Below are 18,368 nucleotides of genomic sequence, written 5' to 3' on the forward strand. Positions count from 1 at the left end.
GGATAAAAACTAAAATGTATAAAATATAGAATCATTGGCTAATGAATACACTGATCTTTAACTTAGCAAACTGAAGAAAATCTTAGTTGCCCTGGCATCTTGATTAAATTTTTGGAGAAACAAAAGGAAGCATGATGTTATTCAGAGGCATTGGCCATTTAAGTTATTCATTACCCTAAGGGTTGACAGAATTAGAAAAATCTAGGTATAAAGTCAAGGAAGGTGATATAAATTCATGGATATAATTTAATGGTTATCTTTAAGGAAAACAAGCGGTATTGGGTCACATCTCTCTTCTTAGAAGGTGATGCCACAGAATAATGAGCAGTTCATATAAACTCCCATGGTGCCACTGTTAGCCAGATGTGAGCTGGAATTCTGTCCCTCAGCCACTTTATCTGGTGACTTCTGGCAGAGGTAAACACTATAGGGGCTGCACATACTACTCATGGTGGCTCTGATTTCCACCTGAGGCTGATAAATTCAATTCCCTTGTTAACTGTCCACAATGAAGTGAATTGAAATTCTTTGTGACTAAACTTGACTGGCTCTACGGTATTTGAACCCAAGAATTATTTTGCTCTTTGTATAGTTCTCAATTTGTACTTCTGATGTATTGTCCTATTCAGGTACCCTAAGAACCTGTGCATAAGTTAAGGATTTCTTTGTTTGTTTTTTTGAGACAGAGTCTTGCTCTGTCGCCCAGGCTGGAGTGCGGTGGCGCGATCTCGGCTCACTGCAAGCTCCGCCTCCCGGGTTCACGCCATTCTCCTGCCTCAGCCTCCGAGTAGCTGGGACTACAGGCGCCCGCCACAATGCCTGGCTAATTTTTTGTATTTTCAGTAGAGACGGGGTTTCACTGTGTTAGCCAGGTTTGTCTCGAACTCCTGACCTCAGGTGATCCACCCGCCTCAGCCTCCCAAATAGCTGGGATTACAGGCATGAGCCACCGCACCCGGCCATTAAGGATTTCTTAGGTGACTTGGCTTGTTCAATGTTACGCAACCAAGAGGTATTTGTTGAACATCAACTACGCCAAGGGAATGTGGGGATGAGTAAGAGACGGCTACTATGACTTCAGAGGGCCCATACAGTCTAGCAGAAAGGTCAAGATGGTGTGTCTTGCAGAGCAGGAGCTAATTGCTAGGCTGAAAAACATAGGAGTTTTAGAATGCTTTGTAATTCAGGTGGGTCATACGCTACTCAATTTGTGTTTCATGTGGTGTGGATTCTAGGGAACTTTCAGAGACAAATAAGAGATGTAAACATAGATAATTTATTACTCTTACACACTCGAGAAACAGAAATGCTAAAGGAAAACAGAAATGTTAAAGTGCATGCTGTGTCCCATGTTGCTTGTGGTTGGATCATCAATATGGTCAAGTAGCGCCACCTTGAGGCAGATGACATGCTGTACCTCTGTGGGCGCCCTGGGCCTCCATATCTGGAATCGTACAAGAGGCACCTACACAGAACGTTTTCACATTGGGGTTTTCACATATTGTGTTTTTTTTTTTTTTTTTTTTTGAGACGGAGTCTGGCTCTGTCGCCCAGGCTGGAGTGCAGTGGCCGGATGTCAGCTCACTGCAAGCTCCGCCTCCCGGGTTCCCGCCATTCTCCTGTCTCAGCCTCCCGAGTAGCTGGGACTACAGGCGCCCGCCTCGTCGCCCGGCTAGTTTTTTGTATTTTTAAGTAGAGACAGAGTTTCACCGTATTAGCCAGGATGGTCTCGATCTCCTGACCTCGTGATCCGCCCATCTCGGCCTCCCAAAGTGCTGGGATTACAGGCTTGAGCCACCGCGCCCGGCCGGTTTTCACATATTGTATTATTGACACTGGGCTGAGGTGGAGAGGGAGTGCGGCAGAGGTACCGCGGCAGGAATATGGACAGAAGAAGCCTTGTTTTAGGGCACTCGGTTCTACAGAGGTCGTTGGTCTGTTTCGTAATTGCGTGTGTCTTTCAATTATTTCAGTGCTTTTAAAATATTTTGTCTGTAAGGTGATGTTATTTGTAAATCTAAAGGAAAACCTGTGTATCTAAAAATTAATCCATCTAGCTGGGCACAGTGGCTCACGCCTGTAATCCCAGCGCTTTGGGAGGCCAAGGCGGGTGGATCACCTGAGGTCAGGAGTTCAAGACCAGCCTAGTCAACATGGTGAAACCCCATCTCTACTAAAAATACAAAAATTAGCTGGGCACGGTGACGTGTGTCTGTAATCCCGGCTACTCAGGAGGCTGAGGCAGGAGAATCGCTTGAGCTCACTGGGAGGTGGAGGTTGCAGTGAGCCGAGATTGTGCCATTGCACTCCAGCCTGAGTGACAGAGTTAGACTCCGTCTCAAAAAAAGAAAAAAATAATAAATAAGTAAAATTTCCCTTTCTTTTTACCTTTATACATGGGGTGAAAGTGACCCTCAATGTCTATTTCAGCTAATAAAAATTTATGATTTCCTATAATTTGACTTTCTTGAATCTACCATGGAGATAGTTTCTGATCCTAATAATTCACACCATCTAGAATTTTATGTTAAACATTAAAACTCCAAGAATGGTGATTATCAAGCCCACTTTTAACTTTCTCTTTCTACTCTGTTCATTTCACTTGGACTGTTTGTCCTTTCTGCCCCTCCAAAGGATTAGTTCAAATTAATGTCTCACTTTAAATACTCTGATCCACCCTGATTTTGTTGTTCTCCCAACATTGACTACTGCATTTACAGTCAAATGCTAAATTGTATGTTTTCTTTTCTTTTTTTTTGTATGACATTAATTTTCAAGTGCTTAACCTTACTTCTCAATCAGGCTGACAGCAAACTGGTGACCAAGATTCAGACCTTATTCTTCTGTTATGTCCTCATGATCCTGGGATCACAGGACATGCTTTAAAAAGAATATGGTTAATTTGTACCATCTACACATTGATTTCTCCCATGTTCATGTCTTTAAAATATCATCATACTTGCCATCAAGTATGACTGTTACCTAAATGGTGCTGTTACCCAATGATCAAGAAGGGGTTATGTTTTCCACTTCTTCCCCTTTGTAAAATGGCAAAAAAGAAACCAAATAATAAAACCACTGAGATTAAAAGAGGAGAATGGGAGGTAAACAACTACTTCTGCGCTAAAAGTATACCTATGGCATTTTTTTCCCACAATTAATCCTATTCCCAAAGCTTTTCACCAAGGATAGTATTGTGTCATGGTTATTATACCCTGGGCTGACATTTAGTCAGGAGGCAACAGTTGAAACAGTTGTTTCCAGCTGGTATCCATTTTGACTCGGTCTCTATATTATACTACTTGTTAAATACTTTTATTATCTCCCCCCAGTAAAGCTAAGAAACTGGCAGATTCTAAATACACCCATTCATATGAACACAGAATATGAACTCCAGAATTTTTCCAAATGCTTGTTATGAAAGTGATGTTAAGAAGGATTTTGTGAAAAAACATTCGGTATCATTTGATTTTAAAGTTTGTAATCGGTTATGCTATACCTACTTGACTACCTCTAATACCTATTGGCGAAGGCACAGTGGCATGTGCGCCTGTAGTTCCAGCTATTCCGGAGGCTGAGGCAGGAGGATTGCCTGAAGCCAGGAGTTTGAGGCTTCAGTGCACTACGATCACACCTGTGAACAGCCACTGCACTCCAGCCTGGGCAGCATAGCAAGTCCCCATCTCTAAGTAACATTTAAAAATAATGCCTATTGCTTAGCTTATCTTCACCCAGGAATTGCCTGGAAGTGTTTTAAAGTGGGAATCTAGTCAGGCGCAGATGGAAACCAAACAAAAGTTGCTGTGAGTAGGTCAGTACAATAAATAGATTTGAGGTGTAAGAAAGAGAATTTTGGAGGCTGGGAATGAATGACTGCAGCTGCTAGGCTACTTTGCACTATCTAGTCTAGGTCTTTGGGCAGTGATACTCCATACATGCATTCAGCTGCCATCCAGAGGGCTATGGAATCACTCCAAAGGCTTCAGTAGTGCTCTGACATCATTAATGACTCTCTTCTCTATCATCTTATATCTATATAGTCTTATAAAAACCCTACCAAATTGTTCCTGTGAAGAGTACAGTACTTGGTGGTAGAAGCAGAATACCTTTCCTCTTAATTAACCATACATTCGTAAGTGTTAAAGTCAAAGAAAAATAAATTATTCAACACTGACATTTTATTTTCTGAAGTTTTATCATTTTTACAAAACAAAACAAAATGAAACAAAAAGCAGGTATCAAAATCAGCAAAGAGTTTATAGAATTTCTGCACCAGTTTGCACATAAGTCAGTGATTACAAAACTGGTATCCAATGTAAATACTAATCACAAGCTGACTTCCTCCTTGGTCAGGTGGTTTGTTTTGGAACTACTGGATATTTATAACTTTTTATAAGCACCGGTCATTTTTTGAGAACTGATTTGGTTTGTCCAACAAAGTAAACCATTTTTTGCTGTGCGGCAGTTTCTTTTTTAAAAAAACACTGAGCTAAAACACAGAATGTGTATTTGTTTGGATCTGAACCAAATCTTCTGAGATCCCACTTACCCTGAAGAACACTGAAGACATTTATGGGGCATATTAAATAGTATCTTAAATACTAGTTGTATGCCTCATAATGTCTAAGGCAGCTGTTATATCTCTAAAGAAAGTAGCATTTCATTCAGAGGCTGCCCAGAGTTTGAATTACACCATAGTTTTTCTTTCTTTCTACAAATCATTCTGATTTACAGTTTTTTCCAAACAGAGCCATATTATTGGAACAAAAGTTTGATGTTCATGCCCAACAAGCTCTGATATTTTATGGATACATTTGTATAGAGCAAGACTTCTTGCTCTGAACCCTGGGTGACCACAAATAAACTGAGAGGCCACGATTATTGGATGCTGCGAGAAAGTAGCACACTTAAACCCACAGTACAGATAATCAGGAGGCAAGCAAAAACAAAGCTAGAACTCGGTAGTGGTATTCACCCACCACTTACTCCAAAAACATATTTTGCTTAAATAAGGGAAATATGGTCCAGTTTTGCAATGTTAATAGCTGCCAGTCTCTCATATCTTTTATAAATATCATTTCCCAACTAGCAGTGAGCGAGGAAACTGGCCTCAAAATTCTGACCAAATCTCTCAGTATTAGGTAAAAATAACACAAAACAAAAAACCAGCCAAAAGGGGTTAAAAATTGCACAATTAAACTTGAATGTAAATTATACTATATACAGACTGGTATAAACATCACTGAAATGGTTTTGAAAGGATGAAACATTTATATTTTAACACAATTTCTTCTATATTATCCCAATCTTCATTAAAGGAAAACTGATATGTAATTTTCTTCTTTACAGATATGAAAAAGCAAGAAGGCAAAGCTGAGAGAAACAGACGCTACCCCCAGGGCAGCGGCGGCATTTGGTTGTTTTGGTCTTTGTACCAGCAATTCCCACTCCCAAGGCAGATTTCCACTTCCTGCCAGACTACACGGTTTTTCTTGCAGTCAAGACACGAACAATGGACCCTACTCCTCCAGCAGCAAGTGCCTAAAAACAAACCAAGATGTAAATGTTGACAGAATCGTAAAAGGTCAATTCTCATGTTAAGTAAAACATTTTTCTTACAGAAGGAATGGGCATGGCTATAGACCCTGAATTTATCATTTAACAAATAATAAATTCTTGAACACCAATGACGCACCAGGTACTACTGTTCTTGGCACTGGGGTTACAGTAATAAACAAAACCTTGAAAGTCCCTGCCCTCATGAGCTTACATTTTAGTGAGATACTAGTTTACATTCTAGTACATTAATTCTAAATAATGTTTTAAAAAATCTGCAGCGTAGTCTTCCTGCTCAAAACAGGTGGACATTCTACATCTCTCATTCTCACCACACAGTCAGGAGAAAATTCAAACTGGGATCAACCATCCCAACTTCCACTTCAATTAGTTAGCCTTTGTCAGATTTTTTTCTCCCAAAGAAAGAAGGTATTGTTTAATAGAACTTAGAAACTTTAACTCTGACTCTAATTTGAAAAACAGAGAGTAATGATCAAGTATTAGGAATCTGAGCTCTGGTTTCTTTCTGTTCAAAAATATTTATGGAATACCTTTGTATACTGAGTACTGTGCTAGATGCTGGGGATACAAAAGTGAACAAATACAGCATTTCCTGGTCTAGCACGAGAAGACAGACATATAAACAGATAATTTTAATCTAATGTATGAAATGAGAGTTGTGCTTCAGGTGCTATTAAAGCACCAGGGAGTGGTTTATACCCAGATTAACAGTACAGAGGAATGTTTCAGCTAAGGCTTCCCGGAGGAAATGGCACATTAAAAGAATGAGCAGGTGACAGGCTAACACCAGAGAATCACTGAGCAAATGTATGGAGGTGTGAAACGATATGGTGCATTCAGGAAAAAGGCTGGCATTGCTATAGCCTGAGGGGAAGAATGACATGGAAGATGAAACCAGACTTGGGAACTCTGACTTTATCCTGCAGGTGACTGACAAGGGCAATTCTGATTTTAAAGAGATCATTCTGTTAGCTGGGTAGAGAACAGATTTGAGGGAGGCAAAACTGGTAGCTGGGAAACCAGTCAGGAAGCTTTGGCAACAGACTGGGAGAGATGCTGTGAACAGCTGCATTAGATACACTTGAACAGATAGATTTCAGAAATACTTAGAAGATTGGTAAAAACTGGTGACTGACATTTGGAAGAAATGAAGACTTCACACATGCCTCAGTTTCCTCAGCTACAAAAGAGGAATAATAGCAAGCATTTCCCTCTGTTTTCATGAGGATTAAATGAGTTAATATTTATAAAGTCCTTGGAAGAGTATTTGGAATATAATAAGTGCTTAATCAATGTTCACTGCAATCTTGAGGCTATACTAGAACTAGGCTGCTTGGTTTTAAAGCTGGCTCTTCATCTGTAAATTGAGGATGATAAAGATATTTATGTACTTCATAGGGTTGTTGTAAAGATTAAATTAAAACATTAATAGTATGGTGCCTGGCAACAGAAAGTGTTCCATGAATAGGGTGCCATATAAATTACTATCCAAACTGGTACATTTTAGAGTAAAAGGGGGAACTATTTATAGTTATGATGGGACAACAGGCATAAATTAGGGCTATCCTGGGAAAATTGTGAGGAATGGTTACCCTATCCATAAATGTTAGTTCTTTTTGATAGTGTATGAGGGATAAAGTGACTTGACCAAGGCTAAACAACAAGTTTTACTATGTACTTTTTTCTTATGTGTGTTTTCATTCAGATACACTTCAAACACTTAATATTTTTATGGCTGGTTCTATTTACATGTTATCCAGGTTTTTACCCAAAGATCAAGATTCCTTGTACTCTTTTGACAGATGATGTACCAGCATCTACTTACATTGCAAAATATATGCATGAAAATAGAAAAAAAATGATTTAAGAATTCTTGATCCTCCAAACCCAATTCTTTAAAAAAAAGTTGTAAAATATCTAACACAAAATTTGCCATTTTAACCATCTTTAAGTGTAAAATCCATTGGCATTAATTACATTTACAATGTATTGTAGCCATCACCACTATCTGTTTCCCTAACTTCTTTGCCACTCCAAGCAGGAACTCTGTACCCATTAAGCACTAACTCCCTATTCTTTACTTTTCCTACTTCCTGGTAACCTCTAAGGACTTTCTGTCCCTTTGTGTTTGCCTATCTTAGATTATTTCATATAAGTAAAATTATAAAATATTCGTTCTTTTGTATTTGGCTCATTTCACTTGGTATGTTTTCAAGGTTTACTCATGTTATAGTATGTGTCAGAATGTCATTCCTTTTTATGGTTGAATCATATTCCATTGTATGTATGTACTACAATTTACCTGTTCATCTGTTGATGATCCTTGTGTTGTTTTCACCCTTTGGTCACTGTGAAAGAATTCTTGATTTATATTGCTTATTTTATTTTACAAAGTTTTGATTTAATTCAGAGTTCAAGATTATGTTTAATTACTAATAATCATTGCTGAATAAACACAAGTGTTGGAATCAGAATCTCTTAAGACCAAGGCTAGTAAACATAAGTATGAACTATCATTTTCATGCATTTTATTTGTAATAAAAAAAGTACAACCAAGTCAAAATGGTTATTTAGGCGAGAGAGGTTGTCACTGTCATTCCCTATTGTAAAAGAACCAGTTATGTAGATTTATAATTCATAATTTACCTTTTCATGCCATTGCAGTAACACAGCACTGCTATTGTCAGAGGGGCTCTCAAATCCTTTATAAATATACTTCATTAGGAGATCCACACCATTCTTGTCCAGAGATTGAACTGCCTTTTCAATATCATTAGCTTTAAAAGAGATGAGCACCTTCAAGACAATGCTGCCTGCCCGGTCCTGGTGGGTAAATAAACAACAGAACATTTAGACGTATCTGTATGAGGATGGTTTAGAATTTCAGAAAGGCCACACTAAGAAGGTGACATTTGAGTAAGGACCTGAAGGACGTGAAAGAGGAAGGCCTGGGATAACTGAGGAAAGTGTTTCAGACAGAGGAAAGAACACGCTATTAAGTGTGTGTTCAGTGTGTTCTAGGAATAGGAAAAAAAACCCAATGTGGTTGGAGTGCACTGGTGGGAGAAAAGCAGGTGAGCAAGTCAGAGGTTACAGAGGACAGATCGTGTAAGGCCTCCAGGCATTGTAAGGAGTTTGGCTTTTACTGAGAGAAATGAGAAGACATTGGAAGGTTTTAAGAGCAGTGCCATAATCTGACTCACATTTTAACAGGATTGCTTTGGCATCTATGTTACAGAGAATAAGCAGTGGGGGTAGGGGATAAGGTAGAAGCAGGGAGAGCAATTAGGAGGTAATTGCAGTAATACAGGCCGGATGTGGCGAGCACAGTAGCAGTGGAGGTGGTTAAAAACTAGACAGACTATTGACATAACTGAAGGCAGAGCCAAGAGGATTTGCTAACAGATCAATGTGATAATTTAACAATTTATTAAAACAACATTTAAATTTTATGTCTTGATCTTAAAAAAAAAATCCCAACAAAACAGCTGGGTGTGGTGGCTCACAGCTGTAATCCCAGCACATTGGGAGGCCGAGATGGGCAGATCAGCCTGGCCAAAATGGTAAAATCCCGTCTCTGCTAAAAATACAGAAATTATCTGGGCATAGTGGCATGTGCCTGTGATCTCAGCTACTCGGGAGGCTGAGGCAGGAGGATCACTTAAACCCGGGAGGCGGAGGGTGCAGTGAGCAGAGATTGCGCCATTGCACTCCAATCTGGGCAACAGAGTGAGACTCCGTCTCAAAAAAAAAAAAAAAAAAAAAAAAAAAAAAAAAAAAATTCCCAACAAAACAAGGAAGCAGATTTGCAGTTCCACCTTGAATTATCCTTCAGAAGTAATTTTTTCTTAAAAACTTTCTTTTAAAATTTTAATAAACAAAGCTGTCTTAAAAGAAAATTGTAATTTACACGAATTGACTGTAGATACAAAATATCGTGATGTTCATTAATAATGATCTTTTTTCTTTAGCAAAAGCCTGCTTCAAAAGCAGTTATTTTCTTACCCATCCAGGCAAGCAAAGGGAACACTTAACTGACCTTTTCAACAATTTGTTTCTCCTTCCATTCAACACAAAGTGCTACCTCCAGCATTCCTACTGGTCAGGATTTCACACAAGGTTTCTACTACCTATTGTTATCTTTGGTTTAAAGACTATGCAATCACCAGATTTAGAAAAATATCTTTGCATCCAGGGTAAAAGTGAAATTTCAACGACATTCTTTACAACTTCCAAAGCAATTTTTCCCCGATAAAAAATTATGTTATCTAGATAATTATTACGCATTTACCTAAGTTATTACTTACTACTATTCAATTGAGATTCTTAAAGCTCCTAGGATGCATGAATAGTTATGGACAATGAGGTTGATGCTATGGGCATCATTTTAAATAAATACCTAAATAGGTTAAGAACTACTAAAAGACTACAGAGAATGTAAGTTGCACAACCATTCTGAAGGACAATTTGGCAATACTACATGTACCAAAAGTCTTAAAAAAGTGCATTCTTTGATCCAGTAATTCACTGCTAGCAATTTACTCAAAGAGAACAATTAAAAATTTACCAAAAAATATTCATTTCAGTGGTTTACAATAGGAAAAGTCAGTCTAAATATATAACAAAAGATTAGTTATGTATACACTGCAGCTTATCCATATACAACTGTTAAAAATGCTATAGAAATAAACTTATTGCGAAGGAAATCTCTTGTACATTGCATACAGCCGAAAAAGCAGGTTATAAAATTTCATTCTTAAAAAACAAAAGGGAACTCTAACAATATAGCAAGGCCCCAAAGTAGTAACTGTTATCTCTGGGTGGTGGGACCATAAATGACTACCTTTTTAACCTTCCCGTATGTCTGAGCTTTCTATAATAAATATTTAGTATCTGTACGGTTTTTAAAAATCTTTAAAAAGCAATTACAATCTGTTTATTTTTGTAAAGGTTTAACTTATTTTTCAAACCTTTGCTCAAATTCAGCCTGAGTGGTCTCCTCTAAAAACACACACAAATGATTTCACTATCGTTTGAACTCACCGTGTCTTACCATGCAGCATTATCATAACTACATTACAGGGCTATTTTTTCATGTGAAATTTTTACCTATCAAACCACATTATAAACTCTTCTATGTCAAAGATAGCAAACAGTTAAAATATTGATTTTTTTTTTGCAACTGCAGAGGATTTTACTAAGAATAAGATATCAGCAGAGATCACTGTGTTGTAGTCTGTGACTCACCTTCACTGCCTGACTCTTGGTGTTGATAGGGGGGTTCTTCAGAGCTGCCTGTAGGGCAGCTGTCATGTTTCCTGTGATGGAAGTTAAGGGTGTAGCAGCAAAGCATGGCCCCCAGGAAAGTATTATAACCACTGGTTCTGAAGACTTGATTTACATATAAAAAGAAAATTACTGGTCACCATGTTCAATACTGGAAATTCAATGTGTTGGTTTCCAGGATGTTAATCAAAGGCAAGATATCAAAAGCAAAAGACGACATTAGACTTTCTTTTTAATAAAGCAAAGACTGTTTCACCCTTGGTTCTAACTATCAAATGAACACCTTGACAGTCTTTCATTTCCCAGTGAGATACATATGCAAACACTACCCAGAGTGGTGTTAAACAAATCCTAAAATATATATCAGAATTATAAGTCCCCCAAACGAAATAACCTATTATCAACCAAAATGTGTCTTTTCCTGTGATTCTAAGTGAAAAAATAAAGACCAAACTTTTACTATATTCTATATTAACTGAAATGCTGGTAGAACATGCAGGCAGATTAGCAATCTCAATGATACACATTAGCAGTCTCTCAATATAGATGAAAAGAGGCATCACAGAAGATGTAATAATTCATATGTCCCTTAGGTGGCACCTTAATTTTTTGCTTTAGATACTTTCTCTCATATTTCACAAAGGTTATTCAAACTGTGTTAGATCATACCTATTAAATTCAGACTCTCTTTGAAAGCACTAGTGAGTTAGCAAGCATGAGAAACAGAAGGCCAATCAGACTGTCAGAATGTACCAGACATTCCCCTAAAAGGAAAACCACAGAGTTCACTTGTTCCTCCATCTCTAGTACCCCACCACTAGGGCTGTCTTTCCTGGCTGTATGTAAAGGTAAGAAAAGACAGTATCTTTGTATTTTAACATGTACTGATCAAAAAGCGGATCCACTGATATGGATACAGCAGTACCACTTAAGAGTCACCATAAATTACCTAAAATACATTGGGGTTTCATAAAACACCATCTATCCATCACAAATAATGTTTTTAGGAAGCATGTTCACCATTTATCTTCCGAAGAAAAAGTTCTTACACACACAAAATCTCTGGTTGACAAGCTGTTATTTTCAAGGCTGCAGGGATTTCCAGAGAAGCATGCCTCATGTGATTAGCTCATTTTTTACGACCTCAAGCACTTATTTAAATAATGTAAAAGAGCAACAGCTAATTAATTGTGAAAGTTGTGGCAATCAAAGGACTATCTATATATTGATAAACGTCTAATGCTGTATTTAGGTGCCTTTAAAAAAGGATACTGTTGCCATTAAATATTTTCACTCACATTTTCCCCATATAACAGGACATTGAGTCTTCCTTATGAATACACCCAATAATCAGAAATGCATAAAAAGCCAGTGTTTGAGATTTTCTAAAACTATAGCTTCGGTTTTTTGCAACATTTACATTTTTCTAAAAAGATGTAATGAAAATGCGAAGCCAAAGTTATGAATATTCAAATATGCAAAAACAGAAACCGGGAACTGACAGCCATATTTTAACTAAAATGGAATCAATTTTAGGATTACAAAAATGAGTCTGCTTTATACAAATGTCTCATCTTCTATCTTATTCATTGGAGTTTATTTTAAATATTTCCAAGGATTCTCCATACGCATTTTCCATCGTTTTTTCTATTGTCCTTTTCTTAGCAGGTAAAAGGCTCCAAGCTTCCTTCTAGGAGTTTTGTATTTTTTGTATTCATTCCCATCCCCCGGTTAACAAATTCTGTGCAATGTGTATTTTGTCAAATGCCCCCCTCCTTTTTTTTTTTTTTTTAAAGGCCAATAGGCTGAAAGCATAGGGGACCTCAATTTTCGAACCGTACCATGTACCTCCTGCCCCCGGTAAGGAATAAACTGTCTTAATGCTAGCAATAACAAAAACACAACAAAAAACAAAACCACTAAGGAAAGACGCAGGTTCCCCACAATCAGAAATTTCTGGAGCTAATGTGACTCCAGGAAATAGAGTTCTACGAAGAAAAACTTAGGCGCTCGGCACCAGCCTTCCCCACCAGCCCGGGCCGCCTTCCCTAACGCCGCGAAGGCGCGGCCGGCGGGACCGGTTCCCGAGACAGGCAGGCACTCGGGTGCAACCTGAGGAATCTGGGGGCGTGGAAGGCGCGCGGGGGAGGGCAGGCTTCCAAGAGTGGGACCCTCGCGTCTCCTGGCTACGGTAGGGTAGGAAACGGGGGCTTCCTCCTGCCCTTTCAGAGCGGTAGACCCCAAAGAGACAGGTTTAGCTGCAGGTAGAGAGGGCAGCTCCGCGCCGGTGCCCCGCGGATCCTTCAGGCTCCCGGGTCTCTGGACAAGGGCGGGCTGGGCTGGGCTAGGGTGGGGAGGGCGGCGAATGCAAGGATATTGCCGCAGGCAGGAGTCCACCTCGCCCTCGTCGGGCCCGGCCTGGCCGTCGCCCCCATCTTCTTCGTCCACGAACTTGTTCTCGTCATATTCATCCACGTCCACCTTCCGGAACCGGGCCGACGACACTGTGTTCTTCGACATCCCAATCCCTACTAGCGGCAAAGGCCTCTACTTGGCGCTGCCTCTACCTCAGCAAGCCGAGCCCAGCAGCCCACTGCCCGGCGCCTGATTCACTTCCCTCTTCCGCTCTGGGGCGTCGCCGGCTGCCGTGGCTCGGACGGTTCTGGGCCTGCGCGCCAGCCCTGCTTCTTCCTCCTCAGGTTCACGCTCTCCTGGCGCCTCCCACGCCGCCCCCGCTCTTTCACGGGGAGCGCGCGCGGGGGAGGGAGCGCGCAGGACACAGCGCGCAGGCGCGGGGTCTCCGTAGGCAAGGGGCGGGACTGGACGAAGGAGGAGGGGGCGAGAGGGAGGGCCGAAACCTGGATCGCGGGCGGAGGTAAGAAACGATTGGTCGTCCGAGTGCATCACGTGATTCCCAGGGAGTTCCCATAGAAACGCTTTTCTGCGGTCCAGTCTAGGGGGTCTGAGGTTGTCCGTGATGGGCAGCAGTGGCAGGTGGCATTGACTTTTGCTGCAACCGTCAAAGACCTGTCATCCGGGTCCTGCGTAAGGTCCGACTGGCTGGGACTTGGATGTGGGTGGGATGGACTGGCTGCCGGACCGAGTGCCCTGCAGTTGGCAGGAGTATGAGGCGGAGTGATGCACACCGGGGCGCCCAGCATCGTTCTAATTGCCGGAGACGTTACCTCGGACTGTGCGCTGCTAGGGGCTGCGTTCCTGAGCGGGAAGCCCGTTTCCTGGGGTTGGAACTACCCTACTTGGCCAGCGGGAGGTCCCCAAGGACGGAGTCGAAAGGTCAAATCTTACCTGTCAGTGCTGTGTGACAGCATCGCGACGGGATCTGCAGAACCTTAACTCGGTATCAAATCTACTGGGAGGGAGGGGAACGTGTCCGGGCAGGCATTGGGGTCGGTTGGCAAAACTGGGGTGAATTTGTAGAATTTGGGAAAGGGTCATTGATATCTTAAAATAAGTGGTTGTTTGGAGCAAGAATGCTCAAAAGGGGTGAGGGTAGGTTAGGCTCTCTAGTGCTGGGGGAAAACAAAATGGGTAAGGATTGGTGGAAACCAGACCTTTAAGATTTATATTATGATTTAAGATTTATATGATTCCATCTAGGCCAGATTTTTAAAAAAATATTTGACATCCCCATTTCCGGAATGTAGGAGATAAAGGCACTAAGACGAAGGAAATGGTAGTTGTGCTGTATTACACTGAAGAACAAATATTTGCAGGATAAAATTAATTTGGACATTTGGCTGGACATTGCTCAGGTATGGGTCCAGTTTAGTTGGTACTCGAACAGAAGACTGGCTGTTGTCCTGTTGTGTGCCACAATCTTTGGTTTCCAGTGCTGTGTTGAAAAGAGCACTGGGCTTAGAATCAGAAAACTCAGGCTTAAGTCTTGACTCTTCCGCTCATAATGTTTGAACGAGACATGTCACTTAAAATTCTTTCTCAGATTCCTCATCACCGAAATGGAGCTAATAACGTGCACTTTACAAGATTGTTCTTAGGATTAAATATCACGAAAGTGTTTCCAAGCTCTAAAATTCTACATAAATGTAAAATGCATGTTACTTGTACCGTTGGTTTTGGGACTAGTCTTATAAATTGCTTAATGATATATGGTGTTTTATCTTGTTCCTAGAAGAGATGGAAAGATTCTGAAGGGCAGAGACAATTTTTCTTTTGTATCTTCCTCCCATCTGACAAAAAACTAAGCATGCAGAAGGGACTCGATACGTGCTTGATGAATGAATGAAAAGTGAAAGACTGTACAGTTTGAGAATCATACTGAGAATAATAGAAGAGGGAGAGAGATCTCAAAATTAAATGTTTGTTGGATATATACGTGTAAATACATACATCCAGTCTTCTTTAAGTTCAAAAAAATACATATATATGTGTGTGTGTATTTATGCAGTATATTATATATAAATAGAGAGTGGGAGAGAGACCTCGAGAATGGAATACATCCCTTTTTCTTGGGAAGAAGCAATGTAGCATTTTTCTGTTCCCAATTAAACCACTCTTCTATAAGTATATCATTTAGGTGATAGAAGTAACATTGCTTTAAATTAACATTCAAGCTATGAACATACACACTGGTAAAAATTATCATAGGACTGTCTTAAGACAGCAAAGGAAAAAATTTTACCTGTTGGTAATATTTATTTTAAAAAGCCATGTACCGAAGTAATTACGATGGTGAATGGCATTATATAACTTAGAATAGAGATTTTACAATTTTTTTTCAGTTTCAGTCTTTGCTAACTTTAGTAGATGTTAAATCAGTATGCTTTAGCTGTTAAAGGTGATTGTACTTTTTCTTCTTTTAAATCAATATTTTTCTTTGAAGAGAAAATCGAACAATAGAGGCACTATTGAGAGCAAATGGAAACAGGGATATATTCAAGAGCTGATACAGCTCTTCTCTTACATTTCTATTCTTTTGTGTTGCCTTATTTAGGAAATTTTTTATTTTCTTATTTGAGAACTATGAAAGAATCCCAGAGTAGAAATCAGCTTAAGGGAATAGTGAAAGGAATTTAAATAATCGATTGCTCAAGGGTATAATTATTTTGATTGCTCAGAATTTTGCTCTATATGTTTAATGTGTTAAATGTAATTAATTGCCAGCCAAATAATGCTTATGGCATTTAAGATGTGAAAAATGTCTTTTCTAATGCAGTAAATTTTATTGTCTTACAATGATCTAAGTGCCTAGTACATAATAGGTACTCAACGTGTTTCTAGCCAATGATTTAAGGATCTGATAAGTTAATTTTGGACTAACATTCAGAGATTGAGTATTTTTTAATGGGCACATAAATTACTTCTCCACCTTCTTAGCTAGTTATATCTTTATAAAGCTTTAGGGAAATTTTTGTGTGTATGTGGAGAAATCTGTCCTTAATTATCTTTTAATTAGAAAGCTCATTATTTCACTTCCTTGCAAATTCTAAATTTTTAATGTTAATCATGATACTTAATTCATCTTAGGTAATATTATTTTCCTTATTTTAATTTTTCAAATGAGTGCTTACCCTGATATAAAAGGTTTATAAGGTTTTAAGACATTTTACTTGTTGTGCAAATAACCTAGTTTGGTTCAATACCGAAGCAGGACCGAATCTGAATTTTCTCAAGGTTAATGCTGTATATGTAGTTCCTTATTTTCTGTGATGATGCAAACAGCCAAGGATCTTTTCAGTTAGAAGGGACTTTAATAAGGCTATAATAGGTCTTTCTTTTCAGACATTTTAAACCAAGGATTCTAACATGTGCTTCTCTTCCCCAAACTTGCCACTAAACACTTAAATAACAAATAAAGACATTGAATCCTGGCTGGGTGCGGTGGCTCTTGCCTGTAATCCCAGAACTTTGGGAAGCCAAGGGGGGCAGATCACTTGAGGTGAGGAGTTCAAGACCAGCCTGGCCAACATGGGGAAACCCTGTCTCTACTAAAAATACAAAAAATTAGCCGGGGGTGGTGGTGCGCACCTGTAGTCCCAGTTACTTGGGAGGGTGAGGTGGGAGAATTGCTTGAACCCGGGAGGCGGAGGTGGCAGTGAGCCGAGATCGTGCCATTGCACTCCAGCCTGGGTGACAGAGCGAGACACTTCATCTCAAAAAAAAAAAAAAAAAAGATATTGAATCCTGCAACGTGACATTATTTATTTTTATTATTTGAAATAGAAGTGCAAAATGAATGTTAATAAAATATGTAAAACGTATTATAAATATAAATAAGTGAATTTCGGTTCTGGTAAGGATGCTTTAATACCAGGGTTCTCTGGCAACATAATATATATAAATATACATAATAAAAATATAAGAATATTTTTAGCATGTTGTGCATAGATTATATTATGATTTAATGTTCCTATGAATGAATATCTGCATCAACTGGTTATGTGTTAAACTTTAAAACACGAACCTTCAAAATTTCATTTTTTCTTTGTTTCAAGTTTTTTCTTTACATAATTTTATGATTACACATTAAAGTGGAGTAGATAGGGTGAACTCTCTACTAAAACTTGTCAACTAAAAACCTGTAAGCTAAAGAAAAAAAAAATCTCTAAATACATTGAATTTATTTGGGAATTAGAAAGGAGGATTATAACCTGAGATGCATAGCTGTGGCAAGCTACTTATGCATCAAAGAAGGGAGGATAAAGGGAAACATTTTAAAATGTTATTTATTTATTTATTTGAGATGGAGTCTCGCTCTGTCACCAGACTGGAATGCAGTGGCACAATCTCGGCTCACTGCAACCTCCGACTCATTGGTTCAAGCGATTCTCCTGCCTCAGCCTCCAAAGTGGCTGGGATTACAGGCGCACACCCCCACGCCCAGCTAATTTTTATATTTTTAGTAGAGATGGGGTTTCTGCCTGTTGGCCAGGATGGTCTTGATCTCCTGACCTTGTGATCCGCCTGCCTTGGGCTCCCAAAGTACTGGGATTACAGGCGTGAGCCACCGCGCCTGGTCAAAGGGAAACTTTTATTTGGCAAAAGGAGAAGTTCACGTAAGCTGGTTGGAAACAGATACTGGTTTTGGATACTCAAAGTCAGACTTGGCGACATTTTAGAGGAGGAGATGGTATTACTGGGCAGGTGTTGTTTTGAGAGCATTTTATCTGAATTGCTGCAGTCCTACAGAATGTCTTATTTTAGAAAGTCTTTGAGACAAGACTTCCAAAAATGTCTTTTATCTCGTCCATGCAATCATGAACTCTACTCCTTTGTGCTCTCCTGGCTCTAGTTTGTGTTTGACAAAAAGTGATTTCATCCTGGTATCTGCAATTTTCATAAACCTTTATTCATATATTAGTACTTCAAAGATTAAAAAAAATTGTAAATCTGTACTCTTGCCTCAGGAAAAAGATTTAGTGCTAAAGAATAAGTCTTATTTTTAAAGTATTGTGAATGAGACTTTTTCATTTGATTTTTTTAACCGCTTAATGATATAAAATGAAAGCTATGGACTTTAAAGCATA

The 18,368-nt window shown here is 39.3% G+C and overlaps 1 protein-coding gene across 1 annotated transcript; it reads right to left on the reverse strand.

Annotated features, from left to right (window-relative positions):
* Positions 1 to 4,160: 4,160 nt before the first annotated feature.
* ARPC5 (actin related protein 2/3 complex subunit 5) lies at positions 4,161 to 13,660 on the reverse strand. Its single transcript, XM_010368947.2, has 4 exons — positions 13,241 to 13,660; positions 10,825 to 10,897; positions 8,224 to 8,400; positions 4,161 to 5,541 (listed from the first exon to the last, which is right to left on the reverse strand). Exons 1-4 carry the CDS (start codon positions 13,381 to 13,383, stop codon positions 5,479 to 5,481), a joined length of 456 nt encoding a protein of 151 aa, XP_010367249.1. The 5' UTR covers positions 13,384 to 13,660; the 3' UTR covers positions 4,161 to 5,478.
* Between the last annotated feature and the right edge of the window lie 4,708 nt (positions 13,661 to 18,368).

The sequence above is a fragment of the Rhinopithecus roxellana genome, chromosome 8 (genome assembly GCF_007565055.1).
Source record: "Rhinopithecus roxellana isolate Shanxi Qingling chromosome 8, ASM756505v1, whole genome shotgun sequence".
Classification (NCBI taxonomy): Eukaryota; Metazoa; Chordata; class Mammalia; order Primates; family Cercopithecidae; genus Rhinopithecus; species Rhinopithecus roxellana.

Bases quoted from the DNA above. Each gene is read 5' to 3' on its own strand.
- ARPC5 (XM_010368947.2), bottom strand. From the start codon at position 13,383: ATGTCGAAGAACACAGTGTCGTCGGCCCGGTTCCGGAAGGTGGACGTG. The intron at 10,898-13,240 runs ATATCCTTGCAT...AACTTCCATCAC, and splicing joins GTGGACTCCTGCCTGCGGCA to AGGAAACATGACAGCTGCCC. The intron at 5,542-8,223 runs GTAAATTATGAA...GTTTGTTTTTAG, and splicing joins TACTGCAATGGCATGAAAAG to GCACTTGCTGCTGGAGGAGT.